The sequence below is a fragment of the Rhipicephalus microplus genome, chromosome X, assembly GCF_043290135.1.
Source record: "Rhipicephalus microplus isolate Deutch F79 chromosome X, USDA_Rmic, whole genome shotgun sequence".
Classification (NCBI taxonomy): domain Eukaryota; kingdom Metazoa; phylum Arthropoda; class Arachnida; order Ixodida; family Ixodidae; genus Rhipicephalus; species Rhipicephalus microplus.
Window position 1 is genome coordinate 411,662,463 of NC_134710.1, and position 22,791 is coordinate 411,685,253.

The 22,791-nt window shown below is 43.7% G+C and overlaps 1 protein-coding gene across 9 annotated transcripts in view; it reads left to right on the forward strand.

Annotated features, from left to right (window-relative positions):
* Uck (Uridine-cytidine kinase) overlaps nucleotides 1-22,791 on the forward strand; it is a 104,080-nt gene that overhangs the window by 8,755 nt on the left and 72,534 nt on the right. For 7 of the 9 annotated variants that reach the window (XM_075880274.1, XM_037413280.2, XM_037413283.2 and 4 more), the window contains exon 2: nucleotides 3,367-3,508. In XM_075880274.1, coding sequence (XP_075736389.1) covers nucleotides 3,367-3,508 — 142 coding nt within the window. Of the gene's footprint in view, nucleotides 1-1,964; nucleotides 2,115-2,401; nucleotides 2,600-3,366; nucleotides 3,509-22,791 lie in introns of those variants that run through there. The other 2 variants (XM_075880277.1, XM_075880278.1) reach the window with 2 other exon arrangements.

Below are 22,791 nucleotides of genomic sequence, written 5' to 3' on the forward strand. Positions count from 1 at the left end.
GCCAGTCAACTCGGTCCTGTGCTTGCTGCTGCCACTTTATACGCGCAAACTTTCTCATCTTCTCTGCCCACCTAGCTTTCTGTCTCCCTCTCACCCGCTTGCCTTCTTTGCGAATCCAGTCAGTTAGCCTTAATGACGAGTGGTTATCCTGCCTACCCGCTACATGCGTGGCCCATGTCCATTTTCTCTTCTTGATTTTAACTATGATATCCTTAACCCCGGTTTGTACCCTGATCTACTCTGTTCTCTTTTTGTCTCTTAAGGTTACACATATCATTTTCCTTCCATTGCTCGCTGCATTGTCCTCAATTTAAGCTGAACCCTCTATGTAGGCCTCCAGTTTTCTGCTCCGTAAGTACTGGCAATATGCAGCTGTTATATACCTTCCTCTTAAAGGCTAGTCGTAGATTACCATTCATGATTTGAGAATGCTTGCCAACTGTTATCCACCCCATCCTTATTCTTTTAGTTAATTCGCTGTCATGGTTCAGCTTTCCGAATGCATACCTGCCACCTCTTCTTATTTTTCCGTAAAATGTATAAATTTTGACCGTGCTTATGGTTTTACGAATCTTGCCTGAAATTTACGAAAAATACTTCATTTCCGACAAAAAGAAAATAAATATGAGTAAAATAGCGTGGCCTCCGCGATTGGCTAGGTCCCATTGCCGTAGCTAGTCGCGGAGGCCACAAAAACGGTGTTGTGCTATATTCCGCCACCAGAAGAGAACAATATGTATTGCTGTTATTATCGTCATCTGAATGTGATCCATCCCATTCCTGTTCTTCAAGTTATTTCACTCTCGTGATTAGGCTCTGCGGTTACTACCTGTCCTAAATAGATGTACTATTTTACAACTTTAAGTGCGCTGCCACCTATCTCGAAGCGCTGTTCTCTTCCAAGCTTGTTGTATACTACTTTTGTTTTCTGCAAATTAATTTAGAGACCTACCTTTTTTGCTCTCCTCGTCTAATTCAATAATAGTTCATCCCCTGAGTTACTCAGCAATGCCATGTCATCGGCGAATTGCAAGTTACCAAGGTACTCTCCATCAACTTGTATTTCTATCTTTTCCCATGCTAGGCCTCTGACAACCTCCTGTAAAGACGTGGTGAATAGCATTGTGCAGATCATATCCCCTTGTCTTACACCCTTCTTTATTGGCATTCCGTCGCAAAGGGTCACTTTTGGTCAAAAGCAGACTGTTTTGGACTGCTGCTAGAAATTGCAGTTGTGCGACTGCAAAATAAACCAGCGAGTTGTTCATATGAAACAACTGCTTTTTGATGAAAAACAACCATTTGTAATTTCAGTGTGATAAAATATTTGTAATTATCTCAGTAGTATGACTAATCTCCATTTGCAAACAATAGGAAATGCTGCATTACCATGGTATTGTTGGCTCACTGCTTCAGCCATGCTTTTGCATTTTTTTGGCAAGAAACCGTAGTGTTTGCTGTTCAGGTGTGGATGCAGGGTTTTTCCAGAGGGGTCATTAAATAGCTTATGAAAAGTGTGATGCCCATAAATGTGTGTAAGGCATCAACATCCGTACGTAGCTTATGCATTAAACAATCGAAAAGGATTGTCAGGACATCTGGATTCCCCCACTGGATCTGTCCATGGTATTGCCTGTCAAGCACTGAAAGGTAGTGGGGTGTAACTGACATTGTTCATCTGGGGGGGTGGGTGAATTGGTTTGCGATGTAGGTATGTGGGCTCTTGAACCCCTCATAGGGGCCCTGAAACACTTTTTTGAGTAACAATGGAATTAATTCACTGAGAAAGCGTATTGACTTACAAATTCAATGCCGAAAATATTTTAAGAATCTGTCCAGTATGAGCGGAGTTACAAGGATTTGTCAGACGCAGGAATCACATTCTCTCTTCTCTCGTCCTGGCGAAAGCGCGGGAAGCTAAGCAGGGAGGCATGGGAGGGGCAAACAACAAACGTCACACACGCCTCGTGACCTTCAGCACTTTTTTTTCCCTTCAAATAAGCGGCTCTGTGAGTGTGATCGCATGCGCGCGCATGGACAAATGACAACCTTTCGCGGCCTTCTCTATAACAACTGAGCGTGCCATGTTTAAATCAGCCAATGGTTATAGATGGGTAATATACATGTGATGGTAATATACATGTGTCATTCTTGTCTCTGTGTCGTCGTTTTGTTCTCGCGCTATAACTATCGTCATGCCATACCAACTAGCCCAAGCTGCCACACTTCTAAGGTTTTTGAGTGTTTTCTGTCATTTGTCGAGGGAAGAAAAAGCAATATTTAGCTGACTTTGATCATTTATTGTAAATTCCAGGCCTCTTTAGCTCGCCTGTTCTCGGGAGCCTCTACTACCGATCAACTGAGTTTTCTGACTGTGCTCAAAAAGTGCTGCAGCAGGGGCGTGGTTTTTATAGGGAAAGATGGCGTGCGGTGGCGTTGACTCATTCTGCTGACCCGTGAACACGAAAAAGAAGCTATCTTGTTAGAGTGGTGATGATTCGAGTACAGATATTTATCTTGTGTTCGGAAGTGCAGACAGCGATGACAGTGATTGAGTATCTCCTCCGGTGATGATGAAGACAGCTCGCAAGCGAACATTGTGAGTGTCCGCCAGTGAAGTCGCCTTGCGTTATTCCACGTTTTGAAATTTTTCGCACAGCCCCAAAGCTTCCCAGGCGAAATATCCCAAGGGTGCTTAGCCCACACAAGGGAAGAAAGATGTAGCATCTGTAACTGTTTTGTTTATAAAGTTTTTAATCCTATTAGCAGCAGGTTTCTATGTATTGTTCAGAAATAAACTTTATTTAATCGATTTCACTTAGTATGTGGTGAAAATATGTTTTTCAACATCGACTAGCTACTTTTAGTACAACCAGAATTGAAATTCGCAATTAAGAAATAGGCACTTTTTGACCGGAAATTTTCGAAAAAAGTTAGCAGTTAAGGAGATAAATGTTATTTTCTTTTAAAGTAAGGTTGTTTTCGTTCATTTGGTGAAGACTAGTACAGTGAAGTTCGTGGAATCGGTATTTTAGCAATGTGCATGGATGTAATATTTGTCCTTAGTGTACCTCTAAATGCTATAGTTCCGTAGATGCTAGCATGATGCAAGTTCTAGGGAAGATGGAGGTTTGAAGTGATGAAATGTCGTTGAACCAAGAATGTCACTGTAGCAATGCGTGCAAAGGAAAGCAGGGGGCACTCGCCTTGTTCAGTCATCTTCCGCCGGCTACATTTCGTGTCGATTGAATTTTTTATTTATTTAACCGGCAAGTAATATTGCTTTTAATTTCTTTTTTTCTACAAGTTATCTCCGCTCGCCCCCTCTCGTTCTTTTTTCTTTATTTTGGTCTGAAACTCGTGCAGACATCGGTGTGCCGCAAGATCATGTCTCGGGTAGGCCAGGAGGGCCAAGTGGTGTGCATCCACCAGGACAACTTTTACAAGGGATTGTCGCCGTTTGAGCGGGATAGGGCCAACCGGGGACTTTTCAACTATGACCACCCAGGTGAGATCATTGCTTGTCTCCAACAAAAAGTGAAAGGTTCATTTTACAGTTACGATATATGGCCACTTTTACCCCAAGCTTTTAGAATGCCTCTGCTTCATTAGCAGAAATAATTTCGTATGGCTGCACATGGCGGCTGCAGGCTAACCCATTCAGGTAGCACCTGGCCTGTCTATTGTGCGATTCCAAGCTGTTCTTTCTAAGTTAGCAAATAATGTTTTTTTGTAGTGCAGCATTGGTTTTCAGGCACTGTTTTTTTTTTTTTTTTCACTGGAGAGTGGGAAGAGGTAGTTGGTGAGCATGAAGAGGTTTTGGTAGAGACGGAGAATCGCTGAGTACTACCAGAATATCTACTTGCATCTTTGACAAGTGTACACGTGAGACAAGATGAATTCGACACAAGACAAGTTAGCTCGTGCTTTGCAACCACTTTATTCTTCCATCTAAAATGTCATTCTGTTGTGTCCTGACTTCCACGTGAACCTCTGTTCCCGAGCAAGCCCCGACCCTCTAAGCAGTTCACCGTACCTGCAGGTGTTTGGTTGGTGGCTGTTCCCCCTCTCCTTCGCTCTTTACAAGCGAGTCATGACACGCTTTCCATGGCACTTCGTCTGCCACCTCTGACTAGGAATAAACACGCTTTTGCTCGTCCAGACTGTTTTTGGAACACCGCGCCCCACGCGTATGTCCTCGAGCTGACGACAACCTCGGACATGACACATTCATGCAAGATATTTGTGTGGTGAAGGTGGGGAGCCAACTGTGATTGGATCTACCAGTAATGACATTGACCTTATTTTAGTGGTGAAGTCACGAGGAATGTTTCGGTAGCTGTCTTGGATGGTATGTCATTTGACACTACCGATATGGCTGCAAATTGTCTGGCTGATTTACCAGTGAAGGCTGGATTTTGAGGCAATGAAATAGCGTGGTTTAGGTCTCCAACATCATAAATATAGACACAATAAATTTTTCCAGAAATGTAAGTAATTTCAAACACAGGCGTTTTCCACCTGTGTTTGCAGCAGGAAAACTTGAAACATTTTGTTGTTTGCTAATGATGGCAAGAAGGCGCCATTATTGGAACGTAGCTGTGCAATCGGCCTTTTTTCTGTGTGGCACGCAGAACACAGTCCGTCTATTTGTTCTTCAGCAGGGTGAGTTTAGTCTGCGATGTTGAATCAATACCCTGTTTGCGTGTTGTCTTTCTTTTTGGTATGACTGAGAAGGGCAAAGCTAGAGCAGATAGGCGATACTGACAAAAGACTAGAAGGGAGCCATGCCTCCCATCGGCTGGATTAAGTTGCGTACAGCCAGTTTTTCCCTTGTTGGGCAACACTTCGAAAAGCAAGTTACGAACGAAACAAAAACAACTTGCACATCGCATTTTTTGTCTTTTGCTCTTCACTTACCTTTCTTCTAATGGCTCTCCGAGGTTTTACATTTGCCTACCTCTCGTGCCACGCAAGTGTGGGAGCGTAGGCTGGCCAGTGCATCCCATGTCACTGCTGCTAACAGTTTTTTTCGGGGAGTTGGTCGAGCCCCATAAACTTCCAAGCGTGGTTACCCGGTAGCATTGATAATGGTCTCAAACTGCACCCGAAAGTGAAACCTGGCTAATGTAGACCTTTTTAATGGAGAGGAGGAAGGATCCACTCTTTTTCGGGCTGTTGCGTGGGGGTACAAAAGTTGACACCACAGCTTTGTCCCTGCGTTTTTATGGGGGTCACACATGGTAACAACAGCCCAGAGGGGCTTACGGCGGCACTTGGGGAGCCTTTAGTGAAAAGGTGTATAGGTGCTGATTTTGAATATGAGACATTTGTGGGCATTTAGGCTCAAATGCTAAAATAATCATTTGTGGGGGCTATAAAAACATTATAAAAGCCCTTCTTAATCTCTAATTCATGCTGATATATCAGAGTGGGGCAGTAGGGGTGCAAAAACAAAGTTGGCAATTGCCTGAAATCTGGTTTCTAGTGACCACTCTGCAGGGATGTAGTATGAATATGTGGTTAATACAAAAGACTAAAAACTTCATGGCGGGTGCCTAAAACAGCCAAATAAGAATGGTTGCCTATTTTAAAATATTTTCCTACAGTTTCTGCATAAAGTATTTTTAATTTTCTCACTTTTCATGAAGGCATGGATGTAAAATTTTATTACAATAAGTCAATCAATGTGGTTTAGTTTATGAACTTGAATAGAAGCCGTACTTGGGAATAGAAGCCGTACTTGGGAGCTTGACAAGCCTGCTGCCCCCGTTACATTGCTTCACAGCAGCACTGACATGATATTGCATTACTTGAAAAAAAAAAAAAAAAAAACTACACATCAATAAAAGAAAGGAAAAAAACACCACAATAAACACATTGTTCGAGGAACAAGATGCCAGATACAATCAGAGTGCAGAAAATATGTAATCTTACTTGGCCGTACTGAACACAAAGGATATGATGGATTCACTGTTGTGAGCATTGCCTTGCTGTTGTAAAAAACTGCTTCTTTTTATGGCGTTGTGTGATGTCTCCTCACTGTGCAACATAGCAAGCAAAAGATTTTCAGAAATCGTTTCAGGCAGCAGCTGGTTCATTTGACAATTCAGTACGAGGGCTGAAAGTTGAGGTAGTTACCTGAAGTTGTACCAACACACAGAAATGCAAAAAGTCATGGGCAGTGTTTCTGTAATTGGTCTAGTCTTCTGTGCCAACGTGTTGTCTTTTTTTCCTGCATGGTTTTTACTCGATGTGTGTGAGTTGAAACAATTGTCAAAAGTGGACATGCCATTACAGTTGAACCTGGATGTAATGAAATCGAGGAATGTCAGCAATATTTCGTTGCATGCAGTTTCTTGTTAAAATCGGTAAATGTAATGCAAAACAAAGCCAAAACGAGATGGAAATCACTTCAGAGGAGTTCACCTCTCACAGTTATTCTGGAGAAAAAGGAACTGCATGATTTTGGCTCGTGTCGTCTTCATATATGATGACATCACACAACGTTCCAAGGAAGTTAAATCATGCAAGGCAGCTTCATCGTTCTGCGTGCCGGCGGCATTTCGCAAGACATCTAGCGTGCCTGTCACTTCTTTCCTGGTAGGAGTGGCAAACAGGGGGTCTTCCTCTGACGCACCTTGTGACTGCGATCATGCACCATTTTTACAAGCCCTGTATCTGGTATTTCTTCAGTGTATGCAGCGCGGTTGTCAGCAAACAAAATTAGGCTAAGTTCGAAGTTGTTGGGTGCTCCCCCGTTCTCTGGTAGTGCATCCCACGATTCGGTTACGTCGGCTCTTCGTCATGGTTGGAGATTCCACTTTCAGCGACATTTAGTTGGGCCTTGGCGAAGCAATTTAAGACCTGAGCTACAACTTCTTGTCATGACACGGCAATCATCTTGACGGCTTGATAAATGTTGATCTTTATTTGGCATTCAAAACTCAGTCCCAGAAGAATCTTTTTCGTCATAAGACAGCAGTAGCAGCACTGGAAGCTGTTGATTATTCCTTTGTCCAGTGGCTGTATCAGGGATGTGCAATGGGGACGACAATTTATCAACTCGAGCCCTGAAAGATGAAAGCCTTCAACATGGTGCAAAGAGAATGGTCCAGAAAGAAACAGATTTGATAGTCTTGTCACTTGATGTCTTCGTTGAAGTCTTTCAACCAACTGAAAGAATAGTCTGTGACATCCATCCCTCTAAAGGGGCCACATACTTTACCGGCAGTCGCTCGTAGCATCTGGGCGCCATTCCCAGTAACCTACGGGATCCGTTTGTCACTGCTGTCAACGTTGGTGCAAAGTAAAACAGTCACACAGATTTTGTTTTGCTTGCCTCTGCAGCAGTCTTCTCCTTTAAGTGCCTACATGCGATTAGGCAGCATCTGATAAAACAGCCGTTTCATCAGTATTAATCAGCTGCCTTGTAGCGGCTCAGAATGCCAGCCAGCTTCTCGGGCACACACGATGCACAAAAATTGTTGTCGGCAGAGGAGGACTCTTCACTAATCATTTTCCTGGTGACCCGTTTTGGCTCTTAAATCATTGAAGACAGCCGTTGCTAGCATTGAAGCGGTCGTGGCCCAGGATAGAAGCAAAATCTTTCGCTTTTTTTTGGTAGAATTGTGCCACGTGTGGGAACGTTTCGAGCATATGTGTCCAAAAACCATGTAAGCACGGCTTTGTCTACATAAGTGTAAGTGGACAACTTTATCCTTTTTTTCTAAGAGCTTGTCCACCACAAGTGCACTGCGGAGGCTGTCTTTAGCACGCAAGACAGTTGACAGAGTGCTGGCAGGAACATTCAATCGCGTAGCGATATGCTTTTTCTCACCAGCAGCGGCCTCATTCACGATCGACAGATTATCACTTTTTTGCCAAACTCTTTTTCAAAGCAAACGCTATCAGAAACATGCAATACACAGTGCTGACGTTAACACTTGCGTCAAGGCATTACGTGTTTACTCACACACGATACAACAACAAAACATGCACAAGCCTAAAAAAGACAAGCAAGATCAGTTACGAGCCAAAGTGACACCTGATGTCATGATGTGTTAGCAAAGAAAGAAAAAAAAGAACTTGGACCTGCCGCAGAGTGGCACAAGGGGCTTTCACCATCACCATCATCATTGCAGCACATCAGCTCGACTGCTCTGGCTCAGTGTGCTCGCATGCATTCCTCCTGTGATTGCTGCTTGCCTTTATTTAGGTACTGCAAAAGTTATGCATTGTTTATCCCAATGTTCAGCAGATCTACTGCTCATGATAATAAATTATGAACATTGAAATTTGTTGCACTTTAGTCATGTGTCATAATCTCTTCGTTACATGGAGGTAAAACATACATGGGCTTGAGCTGTTTTAAATCTGTACAACAGCATGGAAGGTAAGAGTTATTCACAAAGCATAGAAGGAGCAAAGACAATTTCATGTGGTATTGTTTATTCATCAAAAAAACATCACACAGACTTTCTTGTCACAAGTGTTTGAGACCTTGAAGGCTTAAGGGAAGAAACTTGAGTTGTTACAGTGGTGAGGTTAAATTAAAAAAAAAATGTACATGTTTTCTTTGCAGCGACTTGAATCATAGAAGCACGTATACCGAGCTCAATTTTAACATTTCTTGAGAGCTCGAGGAATGAGAATACGATTTGAAAATGAGGTGTAATTAAAGGGGGAAATTCTTTTTGCCTGCAAAAAACTAAAGAAAAAAAGCCATCAGCACATTCTGTAGCAACCATTTAGTTTAATAGTCAGAGATGTAAGTGCGCAGGGCAGTTGTGAGGAGAAGATACCCAGATACCAACAGAAAAATAGGTTGACATGCATGTGGCTTGTTTCGAACAAAGTTGAAACAAACAAGCACTAACTTCAGTATTTTCCTTTTGTAACAGTGCTTTTCTCAGCTAGCAGGACGAGGCTTAGGTTGCTGGTGATGTTTGGAGAGTGCAGTTTGCCATATTGAAAATGCTGAAGTTTTTCATGTATGAGAGTGATTTTCTTTTTTATGGCGCCACAGTGTCGCAATACACAGAGTGCACTTTTGTGGCTGGATATGAAACACATGCAAATGCACAGCCACAGTGGCATGTGGGTGTGTATTCGTATTATATACAGCCTTCAAAATGCTCGCACATTAACCGAAGTTTGTAGCTGAGTTAGATGTATTTGTGCGAGTTATGTTTGGGGCAAGCGAAGGATGGCCAGTCAGTAGACGGTGCCTGACGAAAAAGGAAGAATAATGAAAAGTAGCTGTGCAGACTTACTAAGCCGTTCACGTCTGCACGTGCCTTTGTTGCCAAACCCCGTGAGCTTTTGTTGGATGCACCTGTGCTGGTGAGTCGTCACCCGCACGGCGGAAGTGTTCTTACGGTGAGCCAGACTGAGAAACAAGAGGTCCCTGTCGCGACACGGCTTCCGACAGGGATAATGTGGGGGCGTGCTGTCACAATACGTGTGGGTAGACAACAGCATCGTGTATACTTAAATCCAGACAGCCAGCTGGCTGTTTAGCTAGGCTTGTCGCACGAAAGTATTTTCAGCGAAAATTGACAAAATCACAGAGTTCTTGCTTAGCCGATTTCTTGGAAGATGACGATAGCAAAGTGTGGGAATGCAGAGGCGGAGACACATCTCTGAGGAAAGGAGAGTTATTTGCTACATTGGTGGAGATTAAGAAGGAGTTCATCCCACGAGGTGGTCTCAGATGGGACTGGATGGGACTCTTTGTAATGGAGAGAAATGGAGAAGAGGGGAGCTTGGTGCTCGAGAACAAGATCGGGAAGCGGGGATAGGGCCATGCTTGGTGCTGACTCTGATCCAAGGTTGATACAACATTGTGAAGTTGGTGTCGATGTGTGGAGTATACGAAGGGCTCGGCAAGTAAGGCCGATAATAATACAGCCCAGTGTTTACTGTGTGGTTGGTTTAGTGGCCATCTCGGCCTTTGTTTGTAAAGTGTCGGTGTGTAAATAAGCTGAACTTTGCCAGGAAGTGAACAGTCCAGTCCTTCAACGTGTCGTTGTGATCATCTGAACCATCGGGATTACATCCATCATCCCAATCCTAACTCTGTGGAACATTCTTTCAATATGCAAACTCATAAAGAAATTAATTTTTTGAAAACAGCATTTTTGTAGCACATGGGCATAGCCGCAAGTACTGATAGTTTCTCACACCTTGGATTTGTATTTTGGCCATAATAGCAATTTATACCACCACTATAGCCTGTACAGTCGACTCTTGCTAATTCAAACTCGAAGGGACCTCTGAAGTTTATTTGAATTATCAAAAAGCTTGAATAATCAGGAGCTCTCAGATATATGACTCTGGGCAAGGTGACACATTGTTTTTTATCACATTCAAATTTTTTTAAGCATTTTATACCCTAACTGCACTCAATGAACAGAAAGCAGAAGTGTAAAGTCCACAAGCTTATTGGACACATAGTGCTGATCAGACCTTTGAAAGAAATTGTGAATTGCCAACTGCTTCTTTGCTATATGTGCCTTCAGGACAAAGCCTATCTCTATACCATTTGAGATGCATCGCGGTTCGCCATGTGTGTGCTTCATTTGTAACATTCGTTTATTTGCAAAACCTTTTTTCTTGAAGGCCTGAGGTGCTTATTTTCCATTTTAGGCTCTTAGGATTATATAAGCACATACGTTTTTAAATGCAGTAAAACCTTGTTTATTTAATGTCCCTGGGACCATGAGAAACATTTGAATTAAGTGGGTTTTCGAATTAACAGAACATACAAAACGTGGAATGCAAGGAATTCATATTAATTGGGGCTGGTCATTTGCTGTGCCGGCTAATTTGTAGCTCTAAGGGTCATGTTTCCAGCAATACCAGGCCACAGTTTTGCTGCAAACAAGGGGGAATTCCGGGCCTAACTGCTGTCACCGCAACAACAACAAAAATCATGACCAACCGATATTCGCGTTTGCGAAAAACAAGACATCTTCACTGCAACACAGTAGGGACATGTGGGCAGCATGTTGCCTGCTCCTCACTGCATCAGCACGTCATGATGTGACCATTGGCCCATTTATTCTCGTAAAATAAAGAATTTAATAAGGGACAGTGTGACGAAATTTGCTGTGTGTTTTGGCTGGAAAACGTAACCATCTTAGCTTTCGACTGGAGTCTTCAAAGTAGGCGTTGGAGGCAAGAACTCCGCCAGCTGTGCAAGTGCGTGAATCGCAGGAGCAACCAGCACTCGGAGGTTCGCATACAATGCGGATTTCTCCAGACTGTTCTTTATTAATTTCTTTAAATTCCCAGAAAGAACGGATAAATCGCAACGTGTTGACGTTGTGAGAAGCATGCAACATTCTACCCGCACATCATGAGTTTATTGCAGTGAAGCACATCTTGTTTTCCACAGGCGCATATTTTAGCTGATCACGAGACCGTTATTTTTTATATACCTTTATTTTTTGGGCTGGAAGTAGCGAGGCAGGGGTGCGTCAGCTACCACTCATTAGTATAGCTAAAGTACATTGCCTAGTGGCTCTTAAGGTCTGTCGTTTCCGTAGATTTGCAGCGAAATCGGTATCGGAAATGGACACAATACACCCAAAGTTTTCGAATTAACCAGACTTGTGCTTACCGCCGCTTCAAATAAACAGGATATTGAAGTAACTGAGTTCAAATTTACGAGGTTTTACTGTAATAGCAGGAAAGCAGCAGATATTTCCTGGTATGAAACTTCAAAACAAATGAATTAACCTAATGATGAAGTTTGAGTTAAGAGGCTTTTAAGTACATGGAAAGAATAGAGGGCCAACCAAAAAATTGAATTTTGTTTGAAATAACCAAAAGTATGAAATATCAGTGTTCGAGTTATCATAAGTCCGTTTTATTCTGTAAAAAAAGCACCAAAACTTAGCTTGCTTATTTATGCCATGCTGCTGCTGCCGGAAGATGCGTGCTGAACCAGTAGGCATGCAGGTTATATCTCTGGTAGCTTCTAATCATCCACTGAGAAAAAAAAAAAAAAAGCTGAAAGTCTTGATTTACGCGAGGTTTAAAATTGGCTGCATTCCTTTTCTGGAGTTTTTCGAAACCTGAATGTTTTACTCTTTGTAACCTTTCCGACGAAATCTCCAAGTAATCAGAGCACCTAGAAGTCTTAATTTTATTCCAATATTGAGCTACATGAGTGTAGACCTCGAGGGTAGGAGTAGATTTTTGTATTTCAGTGTGAATGTCTTTTCGTTGTAGACTTATTAGATATCTAATTAGGCATATTTTGCTCAGCAATCTTTAATATGCTGTACAATTTTAATAGTTGTCATATAAAAAAATATTCCTACCCCTGTGAAGCCTATCCTTTCTAGTATCTAGCTATGAGCTTAAAACAATGTTTTCATGAGTATTTTTTGCTCTAGTAATTCCAGAAACAATGCTAATTAATTTTGATTAACTTCAGAACTGACATAGCTTAAAAATAATTTAATATTTGGAATCAGTAAAGAAAACTAAAGCCCCGCTGTGGTGGTCTAGTGGCTAATGTACTCGGCTGCTGACCCACAGGTCACAGGATCGAATCCTGGCTGCGGCGGCTGCATTTCCTATGGAGGCGGAAATGCTGTCAGCCCGTGTGCTCAGATTTGGGTGCACGTTAAAGAACCCCAGGTGGTCAAAATTTTCGCAGCCCTCCACTACGGCATTTCTCATAATCATATGGTGGTTTTGTGATGTTAAACCCCACATATCAATTAATCGAAGAAAACTAAAGATGTCTGTGCAAATTCATTAAAACTGGTACTGACACTAAAACTTTGGCCTCGCCTTTTCCTGCTGCAAAGTATTGCTAGGGGCCTGTTAGTCATGACACGACACATCATTTGCTGCAGCACATGACAGATAATTCACTACAGGCCCCTCATTATCGATAAGTTTCAGTTTCGGTGTGACAGATCTCCAAAAACTGGGTACAACTGTTGCCACCTAGCGTGTGCAGGTCTTGATCACGTCAGCACACAGAACTGTGTCACACTTCCGTACGATCTGCATCAAGAATTACTTTCGAATAGGAAACGGGACTGCACTGTCGCGAAACACGAAACTTTCTGAGCTTGCGCCACGGCCACGGACTCACAACCAGCCGTCTAGAAATATAAGCTGCAGGAACAAACGTGGCAAAAGAAAAATGGCAGCTATGACATCATCATAACTTGATTTTTTGGCTGCAAGGTGGTGACGAGAGGGAAGTAGGGAGTTCCCAAAGGGTCCTCTTCGAGAGTGTCAATGGCACGATGAAGCAGAGGGCTCACGCAAACTTCACAATTCTTTTAAAATGCCTTCCGAGCTCTATTCGCTGTTGATATTTTGCAGATGATATATGAATGTACCTGAGAACCGACCCTACATGCTATCTCGGCCACAAAATTTTGTGTCAGTGGCCCTTTAAGGAGGGACGCGGCTTTGGGATCGCAAGAAATGGCAAAAAAGTAGTTTTTTTAAAAATCAAGATTTCAGTTTTTAGAACCCCTTTTCTATCTGATTCCAAAATATCTACCCTGAAAATTGCACAGTAGTGCTTCGGAAATTTCGTTTCACCATTCTAGGTAGCGAAACTTTTTCTGGAAATCGTGAGAAAACAGCGATTTTCGAAATTATAGCTTTGCGATGGCGCTGCCGGAGCCGGCTTTTTGGGCTTATCGGAAAAAGCATTTCTCCTTGTTTAATTTCCCGCCTGAGCAGGCTCCTCTCTTTAAAGAGAAGCGAACAAAAAGCAAATGTTTTAAAGGTTGTTTCGAGGCCCTTAATTGGCTGTGGCCGCCATGTTTTCTCAGCTCGCCTTGTCATTGGCCCGATGCTTGCTCGGAGAGATCGTCGTCTGCTGCTTGTGCATCGCGAGGACATGGCTTTCGAAAATCGTAACTTCGTGTCCTGTTCACGACTCGGTGATCACTCAGGGTATAGTTATACTTGAGTTAGGAGCTGTAAGTGGATGCACGATCAGATTATTACGAGCACGGTGCGTCATCGGAGTCGTCTTTAGCCCTAACTTCGCAGATGGCGAGACTGCGGGCAAGAACGACATGCTAGCGTTCTCGTGGCCAAGTGCTTCTTTGCAAGCAATGAAGCTGTAAGCGAATGCATGATCAGATTACTATGAGTGGGCATGCCGGATGCACGATCAGACTACTACGAGCAGGCGCGCGGTCTACCAGCGCGGCGCGTCATCGAAGTTGTCTTTAGGTGTAACTCTGCTGAAAAGGTCTAACTCTGCAAAAAAGCATGTATGAAGCAGGGGCGTGAATTTTTATATTCTTTTTCGCGTCAATAAATAAACTGCTAAAAAATTTCTGTGCTACGTTTCCTGCCCATAACTTTGTTATTTGGAAAGAAGGCATATGCTGTCATGGTGTGAGCCATTTTTCTGTTGCAATAAACCTCTCTCTACATAAAAAATGTTCAGTGAATATTTGTAAGAAAGTACTTAATTATGCTAATGACAGCTGGAACACAAGAAATATGTGTAATCATTTTTATATATAGTCTTATTTACGGTCTTTTCTCTCATGCCTATCACACCACTCTTTCATACAAATAATTTGGTTTGAAAATCCATACTTGTCCTTTTATTCATGAAAGGAGGTTATGGGGGGAAAACAAGGCAACAAAGGCACACTAGTCATAGGCCACATGCCTGAACAGCCACATATCACTAGACAAACCTGAGATCACATTTTTTAGGTGTTTGGTAGATATAAAGAAAAGTTGAAACTTTAAATGCAGTTTTCTCAATACTCTTTTTTGGCATTATGCTCAGTCCCTCCACCAGGTTCAATGAAGAAGTAATTTGTCTCTTAAGTATCTGTGGTATCACCCCGAAATTTTTATGGAAGCACTGTGAGGCCATTCTTAGCGTCTGTGCCAATTTTCATGAATGTCCGATCTGAAACAAAAAAGTTCGCCGAAAAAAGCCTGTCGAAAACTTCGACAGGCTTTTTCTCACAAGTGTGTTTTGGACATTGTGCATTGGTCATAGAAACTGTAGCATGGAAATGACTGGACAGATTTTGATGCACTTTTTTTTTCCTGAATCCCAAAACATTTCTTGAGGGTCTGACCATCTTTGAATTCTTGTATATGGCTCAGTTTTTTTTCTAAAAGATGACTTGTACATGACACTGTTTCTGACAGAATATGTTTCTGACACTGTTTCTGACAAGAATATTCGACGGCATGTGCATAAATGCTGACGTGCTTCACCGCTTGTCAATTGATCGAAGGCGAAGGCCGACGTTCAATTCGCTGCTCTCAGTGCTGGTGGGTGTCGCTGTAATCTGGTTTTTCGTTCACCGGCCACAAGTTCGACTGAATGAACAATTTGATCTTCGAACTACATTCCGCTTTCTTCGTCAACATCACGACCCCGTGACAATATGAATTTCCTAGGCAGCAGTCGCGTCTATGGCATATTAAGAACTACAGCTGGAAGTGTATGCCGTGCTTTCGACGCACAAACAAACTCAACGAGCTGTGAATGTCTGTGTTGCCGGCAGCTACGTTGGTTGCCATAGCAAACAGTTATAAAATATTTTTCTGTCTTGAAGTCGAGTTGCCCTGGCTATACATATCCGGTGCGGTCGCCGCAGGCCAATGAGTATGCACACGTTGTGGCCGGACCAACATTTTTAGAATTGTCAGTTGGGTAAGCGTGCGCGGTCGTAGCGGCGAGGAGCAGCCCCCTCCCATATCACGCGCAGTGGCGGCGCAGTTGTCGCTTTGGGATTGGTGAAGGAGAATCGTCTGCTGTCTCTGCATGTGAAACAGTGGGAAATTCATTTCCGAATACGCGGAGTTTGGCTAAAGTAGCTAGATGAAGGCCGAATGAATACTACTTAGTGATAAAAAAGGGGCGCACCTGTACCTAAGAAATGTATTGTTTGAGGTGGAGGATGACAGAAAAGGGCGTATCTACAATATTTACAGCCCATAGTAGTGCAGCCAAAAACAACCAAGATGGCTAGAGCAGGCACCACCTAGTCCTTTTCTTCGTCGTCCTCTAGGTGAGCGGCATATAACATCACCCTCCGGCAGCACAGGCACCGACCCGGTGCAGCCGGAGAAAGACAGTAGTGAAAGTGGTCACTATACATGTGTGCTGGGGAAGCCCGGTGTAAGATAAGGCTTCGGACGGACAACGTGAATGATGTCCGTGCGGGTTGTCGTGGACGAAGATGAGGACAATTGTTCTATTTCATACGTGACGTCGGTCACTTGGCGGCGCACACGGTATGGTCAGGAGTACGGGAACAGTAGCTTCTCAGAAAGCCCAATACGGCATGCTGGAGACCACAGGAAGACAATAAGTCCTCGAGGAAAGTAGGCGTTTCGGTGATGGCTGTCGTAATGAGATTTTTGGCCCGCTTGCGAGTCAGCCGAACGCGCCAGTTAGTATGGGGCACCAATTACCGGCATTGTGTGTAGCCCACATAATGCGGCTGATGCAGAACGCGTAGCCAGCTTCCGTCCTGTCAACTAACGAAGCTGATCGGTTCTGCGAAGGCGAACGCGGAAGACCCGAGTACGGGAAAGAAAGGAGACTTCTTCGTTCGCACGGGTCATGAGCAGAGCCGTCAAGGTCGCCCCCATTCAGGATTAGAAGGGGAAAGTTTACTCGGAAGAGCGTCTGGCACGCGTGAACAAGTAGGGGCCTTCCGCGGCTATCTTGGTAACTTGATTTTTCGGCCACAGACGCACAGACGATTTTTCGCTCACAACCAATAAGGTCGACGCCGGCGGCAGGTTTTCTGCGACACGAGCTCTAACGCTATCGCGTTAAAATATCACTGATGACCCGACATAAAAACTGAGGTCTCTACGCTATCGCGTTAAAATATCACTGATGACCTGACATAGAAACTGCCTTCCACGGTCCGTCAGAAGTTTCCGCGGTGCTCCGTGCTGAAGGATGACGTGTTGGAGCAAGAAGTCCGCTACATCGGTCACGCAGCTGGTGGGAAGTGCGTGAGTAATTGCGAACCATGTGGCATAGTTCGTAGATTTCCTGATAGAGACGTAGGGAACGAACCGAGCAAGTCGAGGCCAACACGATGAAACGGTTCATATGGGAATTCGAGTGATTGAAGACAGCCGGGACGTGGGAGTGTTGACTTCTTCCGGCGCTGACAAAGATCGCACGAGGTCACGTAACGATGTACTGACCTATACATTCCTGGCCAGTAGAACCGACGGCGTGCACGATCATAGGTGCGGGAAACGCGGAGGTGCCCTGCCATCGGCATGTCGTGAAGATGGGCCAGAACAGTCGAACGAAGGTGTGCCAGAATCACAAGTAAAAGGTCAGGACCATCGAGTATCAGACTGCGACGTAGCAAGATTTTATCGTGTAGCACAAAAAACGAAGGGATGAATCGAGAGTTGAGGCGGTCGATAATGTTGCAAAAAGTCGGGTCACGTCGTTGCTCAGCAGAAATGTTAAATAGGTCAGTTATAGCAAGCACAGACGGAATGGTATCGTTTGCTGAAGAGTCTGGTGGGTCGACGAGATAACAGGACAGGCAGTTGGCGTCTTGATACAAGTGGGCAGACTTGTAAACAGTGAACGTGTACTCTTGAAGTTGTAGTGCCTAACGACCAAGTCGACCAGCCGGATCCATTAGTGAAGACAGCCAGCATAAGGCGTGGTGATCACTTAGCACAGTGAAGGGTCCGCCGTAAAGATAGGGCAAAATTTCTCGATAGCCCAAACAAGAGCAAGGCACTCTGCACTCTTTCTCGGTTATAGAATAGTTCCACTCAGCTGTGGACAAGAGGCGACTGGCGTAAGCAATGACGCAGTTGTGACTACGTTGATTTTGACCAAAGGCAGCACCCATACCATGACTACTGATATCTGTGGGTACTTCGGTTGGCGCAGAGTTGTCGAAATGGGCCATTACAGGGGGTGACATGAGTCGGTCAACAAGATGAGAAAAAGTCGAGGCTTAGTCAGGTCCCGAAGTGAAAAGGACGTCCTTTTTTAAAAGACATGTGAGGGGCTGCGCAATGACTGCGAAATCTTTGACAAAGTGGTGAAAATACGAGCACAAGCCGAAAAACAACTGAACGTCCTTGGAAGAACGTGGAATAGGGAAGTTGGTGACAGCGCATATTTTTGCTGGATCAGGTTGTGTACCGACAGCGTCAGCAACATGACTGAGCACGGTGATCTCTTAGCAGCCAAAGCGGCGATTTGAAGAGTTGAGTTGAAGACTAGCGGTGCAAAAGACTTGCAACTATCATGGGACATTCATATAAATCATGTTGTTACACAGGTAGCAAAGGTAGTAGGAATTCTGGTGAAATTCAAATTCTACTTGCCAACAGCTGTCAAGCTTCATATTTATGATGCACTATTTCTTTCTCGCTTAAATTATTGCTGTCTAGTCTGGGGCACAACAACGTAAAAAAACCTGAACCACCTGTTTGTTTTACAAAAGAAAGCACTTCGCCACATTGCATGCGTGGAAAAAACTGCGCACACAAAAGCCCTGTTTATCAAATATAACATCACGTCCGTACACAATTTGTATCCATTAAATCTAGCCAGAAAATACAAGCACGATACAGACTGGCTACTTCGTACATTTTCTGAGTTGACACCACTCACAAGGTCATATAATTCACGCAATGATGATATCTGGAAAATACCTTTTTCACGCATTATGATAACAAAACAAATGCTTCGTCATACGCTTCCAAAGTTGTTAAATGAACTCCATCAATGTGAAATCAATTTAGAGACAACTGGGAACAGTGCAATCAAAGCATTCTTTGCTGCCAAGAATTGATGCTCTTTCTTTTTGTAAAAAAGTATAGATTCTGTTCAACGAGTTTCAAGTTTTAACTGTTTTCTCTTCTTTTTGTCTTTTTTCAGTTTTTTTTTTTTGCATGAAGAAATGCTGATTGCGATATCATGACTATGTGAATGATTTATCATTAGATAGTGTGCACATTTTGTATTGTATAGTGTTTGTTGTAAATATTGTAATATTGTGTTAGTATAAGTATTGTATTATATCAGTACTGTATAATCACTTCCATGCTCTCGCTGTATGCCATGTAAAACGGGGGCTCGAGGCTTCTCAAGTGGATAAATCCACTTTTTCTCGAGCCCTCCTGTTCCACAACACACACACTTGTGGACGAAATAAAGTTTTGAAAAAAAAAAAAAATAGCCGACAAGCGTAGCAGGTGGCTGGTGAACGTCGTGGAAAAAACGACGACATCGTCCAGGTAGCAGAGGCATAAAGACTACTTGAAAACCCTCAGTAGCGAGACCATCATGTGCTGAAATCTTGCTGGTGCGCTGCACAACCCAAAAGGGCATGACTTCAAACTGGTATAGACCATCGAGTGTAATGAAGGCGGTCTTTTCTCGATCATTTTCATCAACACCTATTTGCCAATAGCCCGAACGAAGGTCGATATAAGAAAAGTACCGTGCGCCATGAAGGGAATCAAGGGCGTCGTCTATTCGTGGCAAAGGGTAGACGTCTTTCTTGGTGATTTTGTTCAGGTGCCGGTAGGTGGCGCAGAATCGCCAGGTGTTTTCTTTCTTTTTTACGAATACCACGGGCAATGCCCAATGACTCGAAGATGGCTCGATGATGTTCTTAGCGAGCACTTTGTCAACTTCGGTGGGAATGATGCTGCGCTCGGTCGCCGAGACACGATAAGGGCGTCGATGAATAGATCTTGCGTCTGCGGTGTCAATTTGATGGGTCACCAGAGATGTTTGTCTAAGTTTTGGTGAAGTGAAATCAAAAACGTCGTGGTATGACGCCAACAAAAGTGCAGGTCCAGGCTTTGAAAAGGGTTCAGGTCCGGGGCAACCATGTTGTCGAACGTGTCATCAGGTGTCGAGCTAGCAGCAGGACTGCCTGGAAGTGGCTGTGGGACATCAATGGCCAAAGCAACAGGGTCGTTTGCGTCTAAAAGTGATATCGTATTCAGCATGATACCTTCAGGAAGCAGTTGTGCGCCGCGTTCAAAGTTCAGGACAGGTGTGCAAGCCTTGTTTGCAGAAACATTCCCAAGAGAGGGAGGCAGAGCTACTCGTCCCGCCAGAATAACGTCCAAGGAGGGGGTAATCAAGTAGTCGCCATCAGGTACCGGTGGGTCTGTGTTAAATGAGATGTAAGTTGCGGTACCTCGGCGCAAGCGAACAAACTGGATAGCACATAAATGTGGTGGCGACGCGATAGTGAGGTCAGGTATAGCCGGAAGCTCTAACTGTAACAAACCAGAAGAACAGTTGATCAGGGCAGAATGCGTGCTCAAAAAGTCGTAGCCAAGGATTAGGTCATAATGGCACTCGTTCAGAAGAGCAAAGAGGACTGAGGTCTTGCGTTCATCGAAGCTCACATGCGCAGAACACAATCCAAGGACGGTAGGTGTGTGATCATCGGCTACGCGAACAACAGGTGATAAAGTGGGTGTAAGAACTTTACTAAGACGTCGAAAAAGGTGAGCGCTCATGACTGATAATTGGGCTCCGGTGTCGATGAGCGCTGAAACAGGCACACCATCTACTTTCAATGTCCAAAAGGTTTTGCCGACTTGCCAGAGTTAACAGAGGATTTCCGGGTCGATAGGTCAATGCAGCATCTTCTCCGAGAGCTGCACTGGTCAGTTTTTCGAGGAGTGACGGCGTGTTCTGCATTAGAATGTTCAGGCATTAGAATTCGATGGGTCCTCATGGCTGTGAAAAGGGGAGGATCTGGTGTCGTCGGGACGGTATGATGAACGAAGAGACAATGGTCGATGGTAGCGATAATAGCGGGAAATGGAGCCGACGCCCTTGCATTTGAAACGTATCAGCCTGTCATCACGTATGCACCACTGGTTTGAGTCACGGTACCTGGAATACGTCTGTTGTGGCCGGTAGTATGAAGCAGGGATGACCGCGGGACGACTTAGGGCACATACTGGCTGGATGCCTGCATTTGCCAGTTCTTTGCACACGACGGCCTGGATTAGTGCCACTGTCGGGCGGTCTTCCTCATGAGAACGAGCCTGGGCAGCAGATGGAGTTGCTGCCTCGATCTCTCGGCGCACAAGACGAAGAAAGTTTTCGGTACTGGGGTGGCGGCTGAATGTGGACATCTTCGCACAACGACGTGGCGGCAGTGTTAGGAAGCCGAACAAATAGCTGCATGACTCGTCGGCTCTTCTTCGAACCGTCGGCACTCCCTGATAATGTCTACAATGGTGGAGCAGTCTTTATACACAAGCAAGTGATTGGTGTCGTCAGCGATGCCTTTGAGAATGTGGCTGACTTTGTCGGCTTCGGGCATTTGGTATCAACTTGCCGGCACAAGGCTAAAACACCTTGTATGTACATGATGTACGGCTCCGTTGAGGTTTTTGGCTTGGCACGAAAGTTCCTTCTGGGCGGCTCAGTCCTTGGACCTCTTTTTTTAGTTTATATAAATGATATTCATCTCTATGTGGAGCCACCGATCCAAAATAAGCTATTTGCAGATGACTGTGCAATATACGCAGCCATAAATAATGAACACCAAATTTAACTAAGCAATGCTTTACACTCATTGATGCATGGTGCGCAACGTGGGGATTAAAACTAAATCCTTCAAAAACTAGTTTCATTACGTTAATCAACAAGAAGAAGCTTCTACAATTTACGTACTCTTTGGGAAATACTACAATCACTAGAACAGATCATGTTAAATATTTAGGTGTCACACTCTTGAGTAATCCCACCTGGGAACCGCATGTCGAGAACGTCTGTAGGGGTGCACTAAATAAATTGTCCTTTTTAAAGAGAAAACTGCAAAATGCTCCTTCTGTGATTATATCTAATGCATACAAAGCACTAGTACGATCAAAGTTGGAGTATGCCGACGTTATTTGGAGACCTTGGAAGCAGTACTTCATTAAAAAGAAATGAACGAGTTCAGAATTTAGCTTTGTGTTTCATATATTCCGTGTACTCCCGTCATTCTAGTGTAACTTATTTATGTAATAAGGCAAGCCTACAAAACTTGAGCAGTGCAAGATAGTATCAAGATCAAAATTCATTTACCAGCTTTATCATGGGGACTTTTAATTATCATGGGTGAGTTACCTTCAACATCCTTCGAAACTTACAGCCAGAACGAAACACAGCAAAACGTTTAGGCAACCAGTTAGCCACATTAATGTCCACAAGTTTGCTCTATTTCCTGACGCGATTACTTCTTGGAATAACTTGTCCGAGAAAGTTGTAAACTCTGGGTCGTTGGCTTCATTTACCGAGTATATTGTGATGAATACTTTTTCTTGATATATGTGGCCTGTATGTATGTTTATATATATATGTATATATGTGTATATGTATAAATGTGTATGTGTGTATATACTACTGAGTGCTATGTCTTTCGACTTGTTAATTTCCTATGTAATATTTTTTCAGCTGTGTCAAGATATACTGTGCATTTGTATTTATTGTCTGTTTATATTATTTGTATTCACTCCTGCATGGGCCCGAGAAAGGCCTGCAGTATCTTTAAAAAAAAAAAAAAAACTTGCCGGCACAAGGCTAAGATATCCTGTATGTACAATATGTATGGCTCCGTTGTGCTTTGGGCCTGGCACGAGAATTTCTTCTGGGCAGCTCGTTGGTGTGCAATGGGCTTTCCGAAAAGGTCTTTAATTTTTTGTTTGCATACGTCCCAGCCGGTCAGCTCCTCCTCGTGTGTGTCGAACCGCACACTGGCTGTATCTCTGAGGTAGTAGCTGACATTTATT